At 46.4% G+C, this 22,551-nt stretch overlaps 1 protein-coding gene across 1 annotated transcript in view; it reads right to left on the bottom strand.

The window, feature by feature from the left end:
• Window positions 1-16,270, bottom strand: part of CTF18 (P-loop containing nucleoside triphosphate hydrolases superfamily protein) — a 48,985-nt gene extending 32,715 nt beyond the window's left edge. The window contains exons 1-3 of the mRNA XM_086817677.1: window positions 16,060-16,270; window positions 15,728-15,817; window positions 15,302-15,628 (exon numbers count right to left, since the gene is read on the bottom strand). Of these exons, the coding sequence (XP_086673803.1) occupies window positions 15,302-15,628; window positions 15,728-15,817; window positions 16,060-16,189 (547 nt within the window). The 5' untranslated portion in view covers window positions 16,190-16,270. The remainder of the gene's footprint in view (window positions 1-15,301; window positions 15,629-15,727; window positions 15,818-16,059) is intronic.
• Window positions 16,271-22,551: the final 6,281 nt, after the last annotated feature.

Here is a 22,551-nt window from a genome sequence, read left to right as displayed (position 1 = left end):
GTCGAAAGGCCGTAACTCCGGCAAAGGGAAGGCTTCATCGGAGAAGTCTTCTGAGAAGAAGTCCGACGCTGACCGCGAGAAACTGAAGGCAAAGAGGACCTGTAATGATTGTGGCGAGAAAGGCCACTACTGGAGACAGTGTCCCAAGCGGAAGACCGAGAAGGGTGAAGACTCCTCAGCAATCATGAAGACTCCGGCTTTTGTGCACCTGGAGGTGATGGACACCGATGCTTCATTTTCTTCAGGCAGGGAGGAGATTGGAGGACTCTCCGCAACGGATACTCGGGAGTGGATTCTCGATAGTGGTGCTTCCAGGCACATGACTCCTTCCCGTTCCGGTTTACAAGATCTCTGCAGGCTTTCTGGTCATATTCTTACTAGGGATACGTCCACTATCCCAGTTCACAGTGAGGGCAAGATGGAGATAGTTCCCGATGGCAGAGGGGGGAAGCATTCCTCCCAGGTGTTGTATGTTCCGGCACTTGGTTTTCATCTGTTGTCAGTGCATCAGGTTTGCAAGACTGGCGTACGGGTGGAGTTTGATGAGCATTTTGTTGCTCTCCGGGACAAAGCAACAGGCCAAGTGGTTTGGGAAGGTGGAGTGGAGAATGGAGTCTACAGGCTTTTAGCACTCTCTCTCCCAGGTCCTCAAGATTGTGATGAGTGGCAGTGTGGTAATAGCTACTCAGGTGTGGATACGCTGCAGGTGCGGGCTTTCCGAGACCAGATGGTGGATAGCTTGCCAGTAGATGGCAGCAGTTGGCAGGAACTTTCCAGTACTGAGGTTGGTAGTTCTTGTGTTCGTGAGTCAGAGGAAGCTGAACAGGTCACTTATGCTCTGATGTCTCGTCGTGTTCGGGACAGAGAACTTCCAGTAGCTGAGGATGTTCTTTCCACGGGGACCTGTTGGAAAGCCAGGCAGGTGGCAGGTGCTTACTTGCAGAAGGAGGTGGTTTCTCCAGGCTTTGTGGTTCCGGATTCAGAGGGGGTGGTTGACAGGTTTCATCAGGTTTCCAGGACTTGTTTGTGCACCGTAACAGGTGTTGATCCTTGTGAGCAGTGTGATGTCTCTATGACTCAAAAGTTGTATGGTTCATTGATCTGGTTGATGGACACCGGATTGGACGGGAGCTTCCTGATGAGGCAGTTGAGCTCTTGGTTGCAGATGTCTCTTTGTGAGGCAGGATTGCGTTTCCTGTGGTTTCTGCGGCATGCGAAGGATCATGGACTCTTGTACACAGGAGGGGGATTGTTGGATGGAGTCCGACTCCGCGGTAGGAGTGACTCGGTTTGGGGAGGAGATCCGGACACGAGGAGATCTACTTATGGCCCAAGAGCAGTTTTACGGAGCAGGAGGAGGTTACATTGCAGGTTTGGGCTTCCACTGGAGGAACCCATGGTCATCCCGAGGCACTTTGTTCGTGAACAGATCGTTGCTGATGACATCTTGCTGGAGTTTTGTTCGACGGAGGACACTACGGTGGACCTCTTCCTCACGAAGTCGCTCTCTCAGGATTTGCTCAGGCGGCACCCCAGCTCCCAGTGGTTGGTTTCACAGCCAGGAGCTGAGAGGGGGTGTTAGAAGTCATCTCCTGTCTAGTTTTATACACCAGGGCCTTTGTTGTGGGTGTGCCCGCCCTTATGAGGTGTTTTCCCATTTTTCCCCACTCTCCGCATTTTTCCCCTATTTTTTCCCTTTTTTTTTGAGGCTTGGGAGGGCTGCCAGATGATGCCGGGAGCACCCCAGTGCTGGCCGACTGGGTCTTGATCAGTCGTGGGCTTCAGGGCTGCTGGCCGACTGCCTTTTACCAGTCGTGGGCATCAGATAGCTGGCCGACTGCATTTATGCAGTCGTGGACCTCTTTCTTCAGTCGTGGACACTTTTAGTGCTGGCCGACTGCCCTTCCAGGGAGGTATATATAGGTCCTCAGCCCCCATGCCTTATTTGTATCATATCTCAGGATCTTCTTGTGTATATAGAGCAGAGTTACACGCCTACATCTCTCTCTCTCTTGTGCTGTTTTTCTGCCTGCGTTTTTGCTTTTGCTCGTGTTCCCAGATTTGGTCATCATCTCCGCTGCGTATTCTGACAGTTTCTAGCCATTTATGGCTGTTTGGGGACGTCTTGGCCGTTTATGGCTGTTTGGGTGGCCGTTTGGGGATGCCTTGAGGCTTGGCCTTTGAGTCTTGGGCCTTGGGCCTTGGCCCTTGCCTCTCTCTCTCTTGCCCTTGCCTCTCTCTCTTGCCTATCTAATATCTATATAAGAACAAGGCTACAAGGCTACAAGCACACACACACCCCTTCAACTTTCAAGGCTTCAAGCAACTCTCTCTCTCTAGTCTCTTGAGTCTTGAGTCTTTGGCACTTTGCAAGTTTGCTCATTGCTCAAGCCTTGAGCTTCAAGCGGCAAGCCACACTCTATGAGTGTATCTACTCTCTCTAGTCTCTCTCGCTCAAGCTTCTTCTAACTTCCAACTTCCAAGTTCCAAGCCTCACACAAGGCCCTACTCTCTCTCTCTCTCTCTCTCTCTCTCTCTCTCTCTCTCTCTCTCTCTCTCTCTCTCTCTCTCTCTCTTCGCCCTGCTCGCCGCCCCCTCTCTGTTCGCTTCCCGCCACCCTCCCTCTCTGTTCGCTTCCGCCGCCCTCCCTCCCGCCTGCTGACCTATCGCCTCCCTCCCAACTTTCTCTCTCTTCGAACTTGCCGCCCTCCCTCCCGCCTGCTGCCCTGTTCGCCGCTTTCTCTCTCGTAGCCGCCCTCTCTGTTCACCGCACAGTACCGCTGGCAATATGCTGGCCCGCCTCTCTCTTCGCTAGGGTATGCGGCCCCCCTTGCCACGCACCCTTGTTCATGCCCCCAAGGCAGCAACATAACTCTCTCTCTCTCTCGCTTCTTCCATGGCTTCCCCCTTGCGCAACCCGACGAAGGCGACCTTTATGGTCACAAACAAGAGGATAACAAATGTGGAAAAGGAGATGAAGGAATGGAAGACGGAGATGGAGGGATGGTGGAAGGAGAAAGCCAACTTTCTCCAAATGGTATTCAATGAGGGTAAGCGGTGGAAAGAGGAGAAGGAGGACCTCATAGCAGAAGTCAAAGACCTTCACGGGGAAGTCAACACGCTCAAAGGCATAATTTCAGCTCTTCAGAGGGAGCTTGCAGAGGCTAAGGCAAATGGTGGACTTGAAGAAGGTGAAATTCAGCCATCCATGATAGAAGAGCTCAAGGTTATCAAGGAACAAGTACGGGCAATTAAGGAAGAAGAGAAGCAACACGAAGCAGACTTCCTCATGGTTGGAAGTCATCACCAAGACTCAAAGGAAGATGGATGAAGCGGAGAAGTGGATAGAGGTCGCCAAGAAGGGTAAAGGTAAGGAAATAACAACCCCTACACCTACAATCATTAACATAACTTTGGAAGAGGAACAACGAAGACGTACACGTGCTTTGCATGTGAGGATTACCGGCCTTAAAGACGGGGATAAAGTTGAAGAGGAGGTGAAAGAGCTTATGGTGTTGATGGGGATTGACAGTCCGGCACACGCAAAAGCTTGGAGAGTGGGCAAAAAAAGCGGAGGCAACGGGAAAACATCAAAGGAAAGAGCTCTCATACTTCGCTTCCCCTCTATTGAGGCGAAGAAGGAGTTCTTGAAGAGGCGACCCACTTTAAAGAATACAGGCATTTTTCTTGGTGACGATCTTACTCTTTCACAGCTTGCACATATGAAGGAAGTCATGCCAGAGATTAGGGCGGCAAGAGAAAAGGGAAAGATAGCATTTTATAGAGAAGGGAGGGTGGTCATCGTGGAGCGACGCTCTACATGACGGTGCGAGACCTATGGGACCAAATTAAAGCTGGCAGTCTGGAACTGCAATGGATCCCTCAGACTTGATGTAGGTGCCTTTGAGGACAGCTTTAGAGATAGAGATATAGTCTTCTACTCGGAGACTCACCAGGCCCCTCGTCAGATGATGCCACAGGTGAAGAAGAAGTTCTTGAAGAGGCGACCCACTTTAAAGAATACAGGCATTTTTCTTGGTGACGATCTTACTCTTTCACAGCTTGCACATATGAAGGAAGTCATGCCAGAGATTAGGGCGGCAAGAGAAAAGGGAAAGATAGCATTTTACAGAGAAGGGAGGGTGGTCATCGTGGAGCGACGCTCTACATGACGGTGCGAGACCTATGGGACCAAATTAAAGCTGGCAGTCTGGAACTACAATGGATCCCTCAGACTTGATGTAGGTGCCTTTGAGGACAGCTTTAGAGATAGAGATATAGTCTTCTACTCGGAGACTCACCAGGCCCCTCGTCAGATGATGCCACAGGTGACAGGATACAGATGGGAGACAGCTTGCAGAGTAGGGACGAGATCGGTACATAGTAGTAGAGGATCAGGGGGGGTGGCAGTTCTTTTCAGGGAGGGGTACATAGTAGTAGAGGATAGGGGGGGTGGCAGTTCTTTTCAGGGAGGAGCTGCAACCGCTTCTACACATCGTTCGGAGAGATGAGCAGGCCATATATATGTGGGTGAGACTGAGGGCCGACACAGGCAGATTCCTGTATATGCTATTTTGCTCCTAGTACATCGACATATGCAGCACCTAGAGGGCAGTCTCCTTTCTCTGTGCTAGATGATGACATATGGGAGTTCTCTAGGGATGGACACATCATCCTGTTAGGGGACTTTAATGCCCAGACGGGCAACCGCCAGACAGCCTTTTATGATACCTCAGAGGAGATGCTGAGAGAGCTAGACACTCTGGATATGGGATTAGACAGACGCTCACAGGATGTGGAGTGCACAGAGTATGGGAGATATTTGATAGATATGGGGACTGCACATGGGTTGGCCATACTTAATGGCTTGCAGAGGTTTCCGTCAGCAGCTGGATTTACTTGCTTTCCACATAGACATGGTGCTAGCACAGTGGATTATGTTATGGCTATGCCGAGCTTTGTTTCATGCATTGAGGACTTCACAGTTGGATGTCGGCCCATTGGGGTAGTAGTGGATCATGCATTGTTGACATTGACCATCTCTTTTCACTTTACCACAGCTCAAAGGACACGAGGGGCAGATCACACTCGATATACTTTTACTTCAGAGACTGATGCGGTCTACAGAGATGGGATTTATAGAAGTCTGTACACAGAGGAGCCACGGAGACCTTTGGAGGAGCTGACCCATATACTGACAGAGACTTTACAGGATGCAGCGAGAGAGGCATATCCACATACTCAGCCTAGACAGAGACAGCGTTCTGGGTGTATGCCCCAGAACAGCTGGTATGATGAGAAGTGCAGAGAGACGAGAGCCCGACTGCAGCGGGAGGTTGCTTTGGGAGTCACTACTCACCGACAGTCACGTATTGCCTTCCGGCGCCTTGTGCGAAGGAAGAAGCGGGCCTTCCTTGCTCAGCTAGAGCAGGAATTATACCAACTGTTCTTGAGCCAGGATTCGGCGTTTGTTTCATGAGTCCTCCCCTGCTTTGGCCATCACTTCTACAGAGGGTCTGGGGTAGTTATGCAGCATCTCTATATACAGTTCCTGGACAAAACATTTTCCTGACCCGCCAGCACCATGCCCACAGACATGTACTTTCTTTACCGCAGTTTGATAGGATGAAGACTGGGAGAGCATATGATCATGATGGATTGGCCGCTGAGCACTTTATTCATACGAGAGACATGTTGGCAGAGCTTCTAGCAGTGATGTTCAATCGTGCTATGTGTGAAGGCTTACCCGAGACTTGGAGTATGTCCACCATCGTGCCTATCTTCAAGTCAGGGGACCCTATGGAGCCAGGGAATTATCGCACTATTATGATTGGTCACACACTAGCACGATTGTATGCATCCATTTTTGAGCAGCAGTTGAGTAGATGGGCAGAGAGAGAGGGCATTCGAGCAGAGGGACAGGTAGGGTTCAGGAGAGGTTTCTCTACTCTTGACCACATCTTGACTCTGCGGGCCATTATTGAGGAGGGCAGGTCGCATGGGCAACGGATTTATTGTAGCTTTGTGGACTTCCGCAAAGCATTTGATACAGTGCCCAGAGCCAGATTGATGAGGCGATTACAGGAGATGGGGGTACCCACAGAGCTCATATGGGGGATTATGGCTTTATATAGATCAGTTGTTTGCAGGACAGGTACGCACCCCAGCGGGGGCTCTACTTTGGTTCACTCCACTATAGGAGTGAAGCAAGGTTGCCCGTTATCTCCTTCATTGTTTGGTATGTATGTGGATGAGGCTTCTGGCTACATTGAGAGATTGGGGGACACAGGAGCCCAGCTAGCAGGTACATGGATCCCACTATTGTTATATGCTGATGATATTGTGTTGATCTCTGACTCCCCTGAGGGTATGCAGCGTCATCTGGATGCTTTACATGAGTTTCCACATGATAGTGGATTGTCTGTCAACCTTGGCAAAACCAAAGTTATGGTGTTTAACACCACGCCACAGTGGGTTAGGAGATCAGCTCCCACATTTACATATGGGCAAGAGATTGTGGAGTATACAGATGCATATACATATCTTGGGGTAGTATTCAATGGGCCAGTGTTTTCGATGAGGAGAGTAGCAGAGACTAGATTGACTAGAGCACATGCAGCTTTGGGTGGTTTGGAGAGGATGTGTTCGCAGGTTCAGTTTCAGGAACCTCGAAAGAAACTTTGGCTTTTTGACACTCTAGTGACATCAGCTATGCTTTATGGAGTGCAGATATGGGGACCTTCAGTGGGCCATCACACCACAGGCAGGTGGAGAGGTATGGAGAGGCCTTTGGTATCTATGATTGCTAGGATTATTAGAGCCAAGGCCGTGGTACCTCATGAGATTATTCGAGCAGAGCTGGCGGCTGCCCCTCTGGTGATTGAGGCTCTTACGAGATCAGTCTCCTACATACATGGCTTGTGGGATCTCCCCCGAGACGGATATGCACGCCTCGCCCTTGAGTCCTCCCGACAGTTAGCTTTAAAGGGAGACACGGCTTGTTGGTATGGAGAGATGACATCTTGGTTCCAGGCACATGGTTTTAGCATGGACAGATTGCCTCCCTTCAAGTATTCTCTGGAGGCACCCTCTCTCACTCTCACACGGACAGAGATTACCAGACTCATCCGTCAGGATTTAGTTCAGCTGGACATTTAGGAGGACATGGATACAGCCGACTGAGGAGTGTTGGGTGTTGGACTCACACACTCACACACACAAACCTGCACATTAGGGTTAGGTGCAGGGTAGAGAAGCTCACACACAGAAATGAGAGAGAGAGAGAGAGAGAGAGAGAGAGAGAGAGAGAAATGAAATGAAATGAAATGTTATATTAACGTCTTCAAAAGGCCATAATGACCTATGAGACCAAAAAGTTACATCATGGTGGATCTAATACAATGTCTGGATAAGAGAGAGAGAGAGAGCCAAAAGTGTGGTATCCACAAAATGCAAGTCAACCCTTGCATGTATGCCACATCCATATAATATAGAAGTACAAAATATTATATGTTAGAGTGTCCTTTCACACTCGATGTCCAAGGGGAAAAACCACATGGGAAAAAGTGCCCTTGGTTAAGCCCTGTTCACACATAGCACTACCATAAGTGAGCATATGTGCCCTGTACTCAGCCTCACAAGTAGATGTAGCAACAGTGGGTTGCTTTTTACTCAACCAAGATATGCACGAACTGCAAGAAAAAAACAATTCCCACTGGTGGATTGCCTGGTATCATAATCACCAGCCCAATCTGAATCACTGGATGCATAAAGCTGCAAGCTGCCCCCCCTGGGATAGAACAAACCAAGATCCAGGGTACCCTTAAGATAACGAAAAATGCGTTTGACTGCTTGCCAATGCTTTGTGCCTGGGCTGTGCATGAATTTGCTCAACAAAGACACTCCAAAAGATATGTCTGGCCTCGTGTTACACAAGTAAATGAGGCATCCCACTACCTGGCTGTAAATGCCGACCTCAAAAGGCTCTCCAATATCATGCATATGCATAGTAAGCCGTACACCTGGTTCTACCAGAGTAGAAATGGGCTTACATTCATCCATGTGAAACCTTTTTAGCAAACTTTTTTTTTATGCACTCCAATTGCTTCAATGTGCATCTAATTGGCCAATTTTCACAAAAGCCCCAAATTTCTGCAAATGTAAGAGGTTCAATTTGCCGATTTTGACCCCAATTTTGAAAACCCCCAAATTGCAGGCAAAGCAAAATGTCTAATTTTTTCAATTTGTCCTAAAATTGCGAAATCCCCCAAATTGTACCTGCAATTTTCCTTACAATTTGACTTGCACAGAAGTGTCTGCAAAATCTGCATATGACCTGCACTAGAATGGCTGCAAAATCTGTATTTGTATTTGACCAAAAATTTGTACAGAGTAATACCTTCAGGCAAGGGCAGCAGGCTTGGAGCAGACAGTTGAGTAGAGGGAGCCAGCAGAGCTGGAGACTCAACGATGAGGAAGACACAAAGCTGCAAATGTCGAGGAGGTCTGCAGGGCGACGGAGAGCTGTCGGCAAGCCGAGCTAGAGCTGGAGCGCACTAATATGCAGACGGGGGTTGAAGGGAGTCAGCAGGCTACCGGTAGGTGTCGGGCCAATCATAGGCAGGCCCAGGTGCATGTGTCGGGCCCCAGCTAGAGGCGGGCGAGCAACAGGCGGAAGCAGCACGACGCTGGAGTCGGCTAGTCGAGCAGGCGGGAGCCGGTAACGGCAGTCGCTGGCGGCGAACAAAGGCGACGAGGCAGTCGTGGGGTAGCACGGAGGGTGCAGGGAGCGCTGGGCACGAACAGAGGCACAGGGTGCCTGGAGTCGCCAGCGCAGGACGGCCGGAGCAGGAACGGCGACGGGTGCAGGGTAGAGAAGCTCACACACAGAAATGAGAGAGAGAGAGAGCCAAAAGTGTGGTATCCACAAAATGCAAGTCAACCCTTGCATGTGTGCCACATCCATATAATATAGAAGTACAAAATATTATATGAGTGTCCTTTCACACTTGATGTCCAAGGGGAAAAACCACATGGGAAAAAGTGCCCTTGGTTAAGCCCTGTTCACACATAACACTACCATAAGTGAGCATATGCCTACAAGGAGCTGGGCACGAAGATGGCTTTCTACAGAGAGCATTTTCTTCAGCTCACAGCAGATGGTTTTGTGATCAGACCCAGTTACATGGATGTACACTTGTCTCATGCAATACGATGTGCTATTGGTTAGATTCGCACATCCTCACACCAGCTTGAGATTGAGATTGGCCGATATAGAGGTATACCAACTGAGGCCAGGATATGCCGAGTATGCCATGGGGAGCCACAGACAGAGCTGCATTATATATGCCATTGTACTGCATATTATGAGATACGTGGTCGTATCCACTGTTTATTCAGAGAGGGTTTTGGACCACTTTCCAGAGTCATGGGGTTCCAGGACCAGAGGTGTTTGGGATTGTTCTTGCTTGAGCTGCGGAGATATAGAGATAGCTTGCTTAGGCGCACAGAGAGCCAGACTCAGAGGCACATTACAGACTTCTTTAGTCTAGCCATCACTGCGCCAGATGGACCACAGCAGCAGCAGGACATGGATACCGCCCACACCAACGGTACACTGATTGATCGTGCGATTGAGCTTGGGTGGTCCAGACACCCACGACTACGGAGGAGGGCATCCCAGCATAGACGGAGGTTGCAGCGGCGGATTCGGATTATTCTTGCGAGACATGCGGGACACCCAGTCAGGGTGCTGACCACAGAGGATATTGAGGAGATCCGCCAGCGTCCGATGCGGCACATATTATGAGATGGAGGCACCTCCATAGTGTACCCCCCCCCCGTCCCACATGATATTGTATCCCCTCACTGTACTCCACTCACCTCCATAGCGTACCCCCCCCCCTCACTATATTCACACCCTATAAGGGTTTCTGTTTACCTTCCAGTTCCAGTTTCATTTTCTAGGTGCCAGTAGTATCATCTTTATTTTTCATTTTCTAGTTTTTTATCCAGACATTGTATCAGATCCACCATGATGTTACTTTTTGGTCTCATAGGTCATTATGGCCTTTTGAAGACGTTAATATAACATTTCATTTCATTTCTCTCTCTCTCTCTCTCTCTCTCTCTCTCTCTCTCTCTCTCTCCATAGAGTAGAAAAACTTTTAAAAAAAGCATTTTTTGAGTGTCGTTCCCTCCCTTGTCCCCGTCCCCCGTCCCTTGTGACTATGCCTTTGACACACTTTCTTATACCATCAATGCATATTAAACATTAAACATGGCCACAACCACTTACCCACAATCCATAAAGAACTTGCACAATGAACACGACACTAGGATCGGAATGGGCCGACCCCCCTCAAAAGGTATTTTTATTCCAAGTACAAGCTTTGGGGGTTTTCCCAAATTTAGTCAAAACTGGATTATCCACATACAATACCATATCATCATAATCATATACAATGATCCCATAAATCTTGGTCTCTTAAAACCTGGCCAATACCCTGTGCGGTCCTGATTCTTCCCCTTAAAGCATACAGGCCAACATTTGCCAGTAATCATAGCAAATACAACAAGTTGGTATAGTAGCACTTAGGGTATCCAAAAGAGCTAGTATACAGCACTTAGGACATCTAGTACAACTGGTACATCAAGAAACAGAAGGTTGGTACAGCACTTAGGGCATTTGGTACACTTAGGGCATCTGGTACAGGTGGTACATCAAGTACCTCATGCTAGTACAGCTTTTAGGATATCTGGTATAGCTAGTATAACAAGTACCTAAGCTAATACAGTAGGTACAGTGGCAGTACAGCAGGTGCAATGGCTCGTACAACAAGAACAATGGCAGTACAATAGGTACATTGCTTGGTACCACAAGTACAATGGTTGGTACAGCAAGTACAATGGTAACTACACCTGAAATAGCAAGAATACCACCATAGAAAAGCCAAAGAGGTAGATTAGTATCCTTATGTAGAGGCAAGTGAAGTAGTGTAGAGACTCTCCGTAGAGTGTTGTAGACAAGAATGTGAGCAGCCAGCATCGTAGAGGCTAGTTTGCAACAATAGAGCCTGCTCAATTATGTAAAGGCAAGTGAAGTAGCGTAGAGACTCTCCATAGAGTGTTGTATACAAGAATGTGAGCAGCCAACAATGAACATGGTAGAGGCTAGTTTGCAACAATAGAGCTTGCTCAATTACGTAGAGGCAAGTGAAGTAGTTCTTTGAAGATTATCCGGTATTATTGACAGACTATTTGGAGGCTATGCAATTTCCGTCAAGTTAAGCAGAAGGGGATGTCACGTGCATCACACTTGGATGCCACATGGCCATATCTGTACAACAGGTGGCAAGTCTTAGAGTGGTAACTGGCCCTTTGTGAGCCCCTTTCTGAGACCAGTCATCCAAGGATGTACTATAGAGAGTCATCAAATGTATATGTGCCGCACATGAGGTCAATGCATCTTCCACACATCTATCACCCTTTGGAATGATGTAGAGGTGTACCACGCATTTATTAGGCTTCCAGCCGAATGCACGGGCACCAAGGTTAGGTCAAGAGATATATCTTGTAGGGTGTCTGTCTCAAGGACAGCCATGGAAGGCTTGTCCAAGAGACACCTAGGCCTTAGGCCACCCTCTAGGCACTTGGGATAACTTGTGTCAACCCCAGAAGCCTAGTCGGCCAACTTATACCCTGTCAGCCCAGCACCATATGCTCACACATGTGAAAGGTGCCTCATTTAATGCTGAATATGCAAGTTGTGGGCTGATAAAAACAGGCCAACATCCTGGAGTGAACCGACCAGCAAAAGAGGCCATATATAAGCAATGGGACGCAACCAGCCACAAGCAGCTCATAAATCTGTAAGTGCTCAAGTCCAAGGGCTGTAGACAAGCCAAGAAGGGGCCAAACAAAGGTAGAAAGGTGTAGATTAAGGGATTTGTCTTCAGGCTGAAAGATCTCAGCCAAGGGAAGCTGTCCAAATTCGGTTCAGTCAACACTATTTATAACTAAAGTTATGTCATTCTACTCATTCAATAAAGAAAATACACCATACATGGTGGGGGCTCTTCGGAGGGTATTCAGGACCCAATACTGTGTTTTTGTCTCTTCTCTCTCTCTCTCTCTGCACTCTTATCTTCTCTACATTGTGCTATTCATTGTCAAGAACCAAGGGCTGAAAGTATTTATCAAAGTATAATCCTCGTCTGTAAGCTTCCTCATGTTACAATATTGATATGCAAAGGTTGTATATGTTTGTACAACTTCCACGACTTTTGGCCTTCCAAAAGAGGACTGAATTCTAGAACAAAATGACTATCTAGTACCGACTTTGACCGGCCGGAGATCAAATTCCTATGACTGAATTATGCCTTTCTATTTATAGACTCTGGAAATTACCCCTGCAACAGGTCGACAGCTGTCTGCAAGCAGAAAAGAGTGCAAAATTCACAAAATATCATTAAATACTGCTGAATGTGTCTGTTTGATGCTCCTGACTTGGCCGACTGATGGGCTGCCTATTGGGGACTTCTGCTAGAGCCTCTGTTATATACTGTAAACTGCTGCCTAATCAGCAATTAGGTATGGGATTAGCCATGTCCACGGCTGTGCACACGACACCTGTTCTTACAAGATAATGCACTGGCTTCTCTCTTGTATTCACAAGCCAAAATTCCTCTAATAAGCTTCCGCATGTTACATCTACAACCTAGAGGAAATCACAGAGAGTCCAGAGAGGACAGTAGCCAACGCACAATTAAGTAACATTGATATGTTCCATAGATGCATGAGATGTGTGAAAACAGCATTTTTCCCAGCCCTAAAAAGGGAATTTTACTGGGCTTTATTGGTTTTATTTGGGATTTTTGTGTCTTTGCTGCTGGCCGACCAGCACTCCCTCATACTATTTATAGGTTAGCCTCATCGTTCATCATCTTGTACCACATCATAGATATATCAGGTACCATCTGTTGTTGCTGCCTGCGGCTGCTGCTGCTGCTGCCGGGCCCTACACCACATTGCTTTATCATCATTGCCTGACAGTACAACACCTCAGCGTTTACTATTGGCCACACCTTGGGACAGCAGGCCACACCATGGGACAGCAGCCCTCTCTACTACGTTCAGTACGTAAACATTACATATCTGTTCATGGGACAGCAGCCCTCTCTGCCACATAGATCACATCAGCGTTACATATCTGTTCATGGCACAGCAGCCCTCTCTGCTACAGTAGAGCATATCAGCATTTTATCTTCAGCTCATGGGACAGCAGCCCTCTCTGCTACATAGAGCACTTCTCCTCAGCTCACACCATGGGGACAGCAACCCACTCTCTACTACATCACACCGTCGGGACGGCAGCCCACTCTCTGCTTATCTTCACCATCAACACCACTCGGGATGGCAGCCCTCTCTGCTCTTCACCACCCTTCAGGTACGCAGCACCCTTGTCACCACGGCCAACACCCTTCGAGTACGCAGCACCCTTGTCACCAAAGCCAGCACCCTTCAAGTCTTGCAGCACCCTTGTCACCAAAGCTTGCACCACTACACCACTCAGGATGGCAACCCTCTCTGCTTACCACCTAAAGTACGGCAACACCCTTGTCACCAGAGCCTGCATCACCTCATCTTCCACTGCCACTACCACCTCGGAGTTCCTCTACATCCACCAACGCGAGCCTTCAACACCGACCACCTCTCAGAGTGCTTTGCCTCACATCGACGTGAACCTTCGTCATCGACCGTGCTTCTGCACCAACATCGACTTTGCTTCTGCACTGGTCTACTTCTCAGAGTCACCTCACATTCTTTGGCCTGAGAGGGGGTGTGTGAAAACAGCATTTTTCCCAGCCCTAAAAAGGGGATTTTAGGGGGCTTTATTGGTTTTACTTGGGATTTTTGTCTTTGCTGCTGGCCGACCAGCACTCCCTCATACTCTTTATAGGTTAGCCTCATCATTCATCATCTTGTACCACATCATAGACATATCAGGTACCATCTACTGCTGCTACCTGTTGCTGCTGTCGGGCCCACATTGCTTTAGCATCATCACCTGATAGTACAGCACCTCAGCATTTACTACTAGCCACACCTTGGGGCAGCAGCCCACTCTTTGCTACAAGCCACACCGCGGGACAGCAGCCCTCTCTGCTACATTCACTACATCAGCGTTACATATCTGTTCATGGGACAGCAGCCCTCTCTGCCACATAGATCACATCGGCGTTACATATCTGTTCATGGGACAGCAGCCCTCTCTGCTACAGTAGAGCATATCAGCGTTTTATCTTCAGCTCATGGGACAGCAGCCCTCTCTACTACATAGAACACTTCTCCTCAGCTCACACCATGGGGACAGCAGCCCACTCTCTTCACCATCGACACCACTCGGGACGGCAGCCCTCTCTGCTCTTCACCACCCTTCAGGTACACAGCACCCTTGTCACTAGACCCTGCACCCTTCAGGTCTTGCAGCACCCTTGTCACCAGAGCCTACATCACCTCATCTTCCGCTGCCACTACCGCCTCGGAGTGCCTCTGCATCCACTGACACGAACCTTCAACACTGACCACCTCTCAGAGTGCTTTGCCTCACATCGACACGACCCTTCGTCATTGACCGTGCTTCTACACCGACATCGTCTTTGCTTCTACACTGGTCTACTTCTCGGAGTCACCTCACATCAAAGGGCTCTTGTACATATGTTCACTCACCGTTACATATAGACTCACTCACCTATTTCATGCTGTGTTGTTTTGCTCTGATCTCTCGTCCTTTTGCCCTCATGTGAGGGCTCACCCTCTAGGACCTCAAAAGATGAAATTTGTTTGCCGGCTTTAATTCCAATTTGCATTTATTTTAATAATCCTAGAGGACAAACTTTGGCTTTCGTCGTGGTCGGGGCACGGCAGCACACTGATAGCCACCATAATCTGTTGTCTTTCAAAACAATAATCTCATCTATGAATGGCTCTGTTTTTTTCAAGATCCAAAAACAACATTGGTCAAAAAAACTTTGCCACAATATGAAAATACGAATGCGATTGGTGAGCAATCACTTTCATTTTTCAGAAATTGGCATATTGGTGTTATTTCGGCCTTAACATGGCCATTGGATGTGTCATTCTGCACTTTAAAAATGGCTTGCGGCTTCCGATTGCCATCCATTGGCGATATCCTATTCATCACATCTCATAGGCCATACTGGGTGACGTTAACATCATTATAATGAACCAATTAAGTAACAACACACTGCTCTCTAGGATACACAAACAATGTGCCTACCATGATTGGACCTTCTGGAAGCACCGCAAACACTCTGCAAGCTGCCAGTTATCTTTTTAACTTCCTTGACCTTCGCATAGACACGATCGCCAGAAGGACTTGTGATGGGCATAAAGTCACCCTCTATGTCAGCCAATCTTCTCATAGGTAGCTTTAAATCAACATCCACACATGCATCAGAGGTATTTGCCTTGGAAGTGGGAGGGTTTGAGGTGCAAGGGGGTGACCATTCTTCCTCTTGTGGTAGAACCCAATCATTCTCCACTGGTTCGCAATCCAAAGAGTGCATCATCTTTCCCCCATCACCAGTCTTTCCGCGCTTATGCGCTGCAAAACCATGAGCCCCACGATAAATTCTTATGTAGTGATGAGAAAGCATCATGGACCTATTTTATTTATGGTGAGAAGGAGATGCGAAACACGTACAGTTTGGATGGTCAAGATTGCATTCCTTTTCCGCATCGTCTGACAAGGATCTTTTCCGGGAAGCATCAGTTGAGGCTGCAGTCTTATCCTCTGCACATGATTTGGTGGACAAGTTACCTTTAAAAATTGGGGATGCAGATCAACTAGAAAGCAACATGTAAATCCGCATAGTAATTGGCACGTTCACCAGTTCAAATTGGCCTAGAAACATGACGCAGATAAAGCTAAGCAGAAAAAATAACATAGAAACAGGATGAAAACGGGTCTGGTTGCACAGGGCTCGCAATTTTACAGGACTAAACTGTAAATTGAAACCCAACAGGATGAAGGACCTGTGTGATGAACCGAAGGGGGCTCTCCTTCTGTTTCTTCTTCTACGAAATCTGCTTGTTCTTGCAGATCGTCGAAGAAGCATTCCTGTTGAATCATCCATTCGAGCTCGTCGAAATCGGGAGCGTCCATCGCTGTGGTTTTTTGATGATGCTGCCGCGACAAGACTAGGCTCAGTATGCACTGAGAGCGCGGGAAACTCTCTCTCAACTCTCCAGATGTAAATTAATTGGCCTTCACACGATGGGCGGGTGTCACTAAGATCAACCGACAATCGGAGGGTGGTGGTGGTTCGTGATTTTTTTTTGGGTCAAAAAGCCATCAACTCTCTATCTTGAGCTTCATTTATAACATTTACCTATTTTTATAAGTGACAGCATTATTTATTAGACTTGAAGAGTGTGGAGAGGGGACCTCGATTGGATACAGCGTGGAGAGGAAGCCCTTAATCACAGACACATGTACGCTCTACAGGTCTTCCATTAGCATCGCAAATGAAGCACTAGAAAAAGTGAGGTGAAGCTTGCAAAGAAGACGACAGACAACCAACGGGTGTCCATAGGGAGTACAAGGAGACTATGATGGGGATGGTGATGGCGATGATGATGGGATTTTTTGCGATGTCTACAAGGGGGTCGACGCTCCAATGCTAAGCCGTCAAATCTAGCCGTTGTGTTCTGCTATGGGTGCAATGTCATGCATGGTGCATGCTAGCTGCTCTAACGGGTACCCTCTTATCAATAGGGTACCTTGCAATGTCTGAAGAGTGATAAGCACGTGGACTACTCAAGCTAGCATGCATGTCCTATGTTTGTAAGGTGCTTCTCCTATAACGGAAGCCTATATTTTGTAAAACAACTAGAATATATGAAGTGGCCTATGCTTAATGCCAAATGCAGAAGTCATACACTTCATGTATATACTTGCTTAAGGCTAGAAATAGTGGCTATAGACCATTTTTTAGTTTTGGCCGACCAAGTGCAATGGTCGTTTATATATAAGCTAATTTTGACATTAACACAATCACTACACAATCATTCCCCTTGCAATAGAATGTCTCCCTACTCACTTACTTGCTCGTGTTTTGTTGAATCTTTGCATAGATTGATGGATTCATGCATAGATAGGGTTGGTCATAGGATCTCTCACTCTCATGCATTTCCCTTCTATCTGCTGATTAATCCATAGTATATTTACCTTCTTCTGAGGCATACCAAACAACGAGCGGGCGGAAACAAGTGAGACAAAGTCCGAGCAAACCCCGTCATTTTAAATTAGAATGTACATTGCATTTGGCCCATTGTATCTCATATGCAAACGATTGGCCAACTTTTGTGTGTGTGTGAGCGTGCGTGTACGTTTGCATGTGTGGAGAGAGAGAGAGAGAGAGAGAGAGAGAGAGAGAGAGAGAGAGAGAGAGTTCATATAGGTTACAACGTGCAAAACAACGAAGGCAAAAGAACACTCTCAAACACAAAAGCTACATTGCCACACAGTGCTACTCAAAGCTACACTCATCATCCACAAAAATGGACCATTGTTGGTCACGGTCTCGGCTCCGCTGCTCATATCTTACATCACCCATCATTTGTCTATCCATAGCCTCAGCATACACTGGCAAAGTACTTTAAAAAAAAAACATGAAACAAGTCATCAACAATGCATGGAAGATGCACTAATTTAAACTAATATGCACACCCCATGGGAAGGCAAAAAAGAGATAGAGATGCTTTTAAAAACCAAGGCCACATCACATAACAAGGCAAGGCCCAAAAGATACGTATCCAGAGTCCAACAAAAGCACACAAAAGCAAAATAGACGACCCAAATGGTCAACTGCAGTCATAGAAGCATAGTGCATCCAAAGTCATCGGTGCAAAGTCAAAAAGGGAAGGTGCTCACTAGTCGTAACGGCTCTCCCAAGCTAGAGGATCAACCATATCATCGCTCTGCTGTTGTCGACTAGGGCCGATGCACATCACCCTCTCCTGACACACAAGGATAGGTGACACAGTCTCTCACGACCAGAGCTCTCATCACTATCAAGCGCCATGCACATCCACCCGATAGCAAGGCATACTCTAAGAACGGGTGTGCAGTCCCACATCCCAACTTCAAGACTATGCCTCGAGGCCGGCATAGAAGCTCCAAGTAGCACCCCACAAAAGTGGAGCTCATCTCCAAGGCACCACGCAAATCTGAACCATCTGTGCTCATAGCTCGACTGCTAGCAGGCATGTGATGATATGCCAAAGTATCCAAGGGCCTCATGTGGAGAGACCAACATCTACATAAACACCCACACAAAACACCCAATGTAAGAGCGAAGTGCAACACACAAGTAAAAGAACTAGCTATTCCAAGAAAGAGCGAAGTGCAACACACAAGTAAAAGAACTAGCTATTCCAAGAAAGCAAAACCATCCATAATTAGGAATAAGCTGACCCATATCATTGTTCATGCTATTCTCTAACTTAACCTTGTCATCACTCTCCTTTGTCACCTCCTTATCCTTCTTCTTTGCAGTGCATTCTTAAAGCACAAACAACACCATAACCAAACATAAGTACTAAAGAAGAAACACCATTAATACGAAATACAAAACAAAACAAAATTATTACCAAGCGGCTAAAATCTATTCTCCTCGACACTAACACGTGAAAAACTCTTCTTAAAGTCCTCATACATCTCCTTCTCTCTCTCAAGTAGCTCCCTCTTGTGCACATCTATCCACCATGGATAGTGGTTTAATTCCCACTTAGTGAGACACCTCATGGTGGTGTCATTATTGTCAATCACTAGCCATTGTCTAGCAAATAGTGGAACAGATGTATAGCAAGAAACCTACTCAAAACACCAATAACAATCAACAAGCTAACAAGGAAATAACAAGAACGAGAAAGGAAAAAGTAACTCCAACCTTCCAAAAGAACACATAAAATTACAGGGCATCAAAGCTAAGAACTAACCTGAAGACAACTCTCTAGGCAACCATCTACAACAAATCCAGTTTTCTAAGCTCTTTCAACTCCTCACTTATGTCCTTGCTCTCTACCGGTTTCACCATACCAAATAGTTGTCTACCTTTTTCCAACATAACCTCTCCATAAAACTCCCTCAATGACAAACATTCAGTAGGCTAAACAAGAGTATCTGGCATGTCAACCAAGTCACTGAAAACCTCCTGTGCTCTTTGGAGGATCTTCTCCAAAACCACCTCCCCCACAATCCATCTTAAAAATAAAAAGAACAAGCATGAAACACTACAAACAATAGCTTTACCCAAATGGATGCATTCAACATTATCACCCCTATGTAGTTTTGATCACATACCCTTGGTAATCATGGTTGCCTCTTGGCAAACCAGACATAGACCTGGTAGTTTTTTTGGCCTCCAAAAGTGCCAAACACGTAATTTTTATCGCCTACAAGCACATCCGCAATTGCAATAAGGTTCAACTTCTCCAAAGTGGCATAGCTATCATTATTCCACTTTGGAGCCAAGACCTTCTTCCACCACTCATTCCTAAGGGTGGGGTTAGATATATTAAGCAACTAAAAAAATGATGAAGAAATCAAACAAGATCCCCACACATAGCAATATACTAGAATATCAGCATTTGTAACATTTGTAACAATAGTAATCCATACCTTCTCCTCCGAGAGAGAGTGACCTGTAGGACGTCAAGCTTCTTAATATGCAAATCTTTTGTTAATTGCACCTATTAGCGTCACGAGCAATAACGATGCACAACAATTATTGTAAAACATAACAACGAAGGGCAAGTCTACATAGCTAGAAATCAAGAAAGGAGTAGATTGTAACTCACATTGTACACCAAAAATCCTAAGTAATTCATGTTAGAGGACACCAAGGTTCTTCACCTTTCATTGGCCTCTTACAAATCTGAGAAATACTATTAACATCCTCCTCTGGCAGCTCTTGCAAGTAGGCCAATTGATCAGCCTTACATATGTTTGATGTGTTCAACATTCCGGTGTTCTGTGGATCGGAAGGAGAATACCCAGGGAGTTATCTCTGAGAGTTTAACCGAGCATGCCGCTTGACGGGTTGGTCTATGAAGGAGAGGGCAGAAATACTTCCAGATTTCTTGGAGGGTGTGGCCTTAACTTGGCATGAGGCTTTGCCAGAGGAGTCCAAGAATGATTGGGAAAGGTTGACCAAAGCAATGAAGGAGAGATTTGGGACAGTGGAGTCGCCAAATGCTTTACTATTGCAATTGGATCAAATTTTCCAAAAGGAAGGAGAGTCAGTTTCTGCCTTTTCAGTGAGGTATGAAGCCTTATTCATCAAATATCAACAAGCTGCTTTACATGTTGTTGCTTCTTCTTCTTCACCTTCTATGGAAGATTCAAAGAGTTCTTTAGCAATGAAGCACCTTAAGATGAGCAAGTTTATCAGGGCTTTGGATCCCCGCTTGCATGGAAAAGTTCTTAGCAAAGATCCCACTAGTTTTAAAGAGACCCTTCGTATTGCTTTGAAGAAGGAGGCCACTCTTCATATTGAGTCCACATTCCAATCTTCTCCAAGTGTGCCAACCCCACCACGAGTAGAGATAGCCTCAACATCTCAAGTAAAAGCTCCATCCTTGGATCATAACATTGCACAACTTATAGCAGAATTTGTTGATTTGAAGTTACACTTAGTCAATGCAAGGCCACCTAGGGTTCCACGAGCTGAGGATAAACCTAGGGATAGAAGTAGTGTCACATGCTATGAATGTCAAGAGAAGGGGCACTATCGTACTGAGTGTCCAAAGTTGAGAAAAAGTGAGGATAAAAGTTTAGCACTTTTAGAGGAAACATGCTCAGAAGAAGAAGAGGAAACATTGATGCCACTAATGGCAAAAAGGGGTCGTAAAACTAGGAATCAGGAAGAAGAACAAGAAGATAAATCTGAAGAAGAGGAGAAAAATAAGAAGAAGAAGAAGTCATCCAGGAGAAAAATTGGACAATCTGACTTTCCTCTTGGACAAGGATCTCTTAGTTATGACCTCTTAACAGATCTTAGGGAGAAAACAACACAAATCACATCTGGGCAACTTTTGGCACTCTCTCCAAAGCTTAGAAAGGAATGGGGTAAGCTGGCTAGCACAAGGGAATCTAAGAAAAAGAAGAAGAGGGATAATAGGACTCCTATGGTTCAAAAGGTGGATATTGATGTAGGAGATGACGTGCCTGTGATTGATGTCATCATTGAGAGACAGACAATTTCTAATGCATACATTGATGGAGGTGCATCAATCAATGTTATGAGTGAAAAAACAATGAAAGATGCTGATTTAAAGTTGTCTTCTACTAACTCTCCCTATCGCATCAAACTTGCTGATAATACTAGGGTGAAAACCTTAGGAATTGTCAGGAATTTGGGACTGGATGTATGTGGTATTTCTGTGCCTACAACTTTCCAGGTCATTCCTACAAAGCGTGATGCTAGGGCTTACCCATTGATATTGGGTAGGCCATGGCTTCGCCAAGTGAAGGCAATTCAAAAGTGGGAGACAGGTGATCTTATTCTACAAGGTGAGAATAAGAAGGTCCACTACAACATTAAGAGTCGTCGCAAGAAGGTGGTAAGAGGTGAACCTTCAACTTCCGAAAGTTCAGAGTCAGAGTCATCCGATGAAGAAGAGACAAGTGGTAGCTCCGAGGATTCCATCTCAGAAGGAGAGGTGGAGGGAGTTGCATTTGGTCTTTCCCTAGAAAGGGATCGAGGGGATGCTGAAGACAATGGAGCCTTGGAAGGGGAAGCTTCTTCAACCATGTGCAAGAAAGAAGATGTGGACCTCACTAGTCTTCACCAACAAAATGAACTTCTTCTTGATGAGTCCATAGCAGGTACTGAAAGGGAGGATTACTTAAAAATGTTAGATGGATTTCCTAACCTTTTTGCAAACAGCTACTCACAAGTACGTCAAGTTACCCTAGTAGAGCACAAGATTGATCTCAAGCCCCAAAGTAAGCTAGTGGTGCAGCGGCTAAGGCGTTGGGAGTAGTGCAAGCAGAGGTGCTTAAGAAGGAGGTAACAAATTTGCTTGAAGCTGGATTTATTTTTCCAGTAGAGAATTCAGAGTGGATTTCCCCAGTTGTAGTCACTCCCAAAAAGGGTGGAAAATGGCGCGTGTGTGTGGACTTTCGCCCTCTGAATGCATGCACAAAGAGGGATTATTATCCTCTACCCTTTCAGGATGAGATTTTGGATCAAGTTGCAGGTCATGAGTTGTATTCAGTGTGTGATGGATACTCTGGATACTTTCAAATCCGGATTTGTGAAGAAGATCAAAGGAAAACCTCATTTATCACCCCTTGGGGAGTGTATGCCTATAGGGTGATGCCATTTGGCTTGACCAATGCACCAGCAACTTTTCAACGCTTCATGAGTCAGGTATTTGCACCTTACTTGGGGAAGTTTATAAGGGTCTTTTTGGATGATTTTTGCATTTATTCAAGCCGCGTGGATCACTTGGAAAAGT

Source organism: Cibotium barometz, chromosome 23 (assembly GCF_041138505.1).
Source record: "Cibotium barometz isolate CiBa-2024 chromosome 23, ASM4113850v1, whole genome shotgun sequence".
NCBI lineage: Eukaryota > Viridiplantae > Streptophyta > Polypodiopsida > Cyatheales > Cibotiaceae > Cibotium > Cibotium barometz.
The sequence above is the reverse complement of the archived record's forward strand: the minus strand, read 5'-3'. Positions and strand labels throughout refer to the sequence as shown.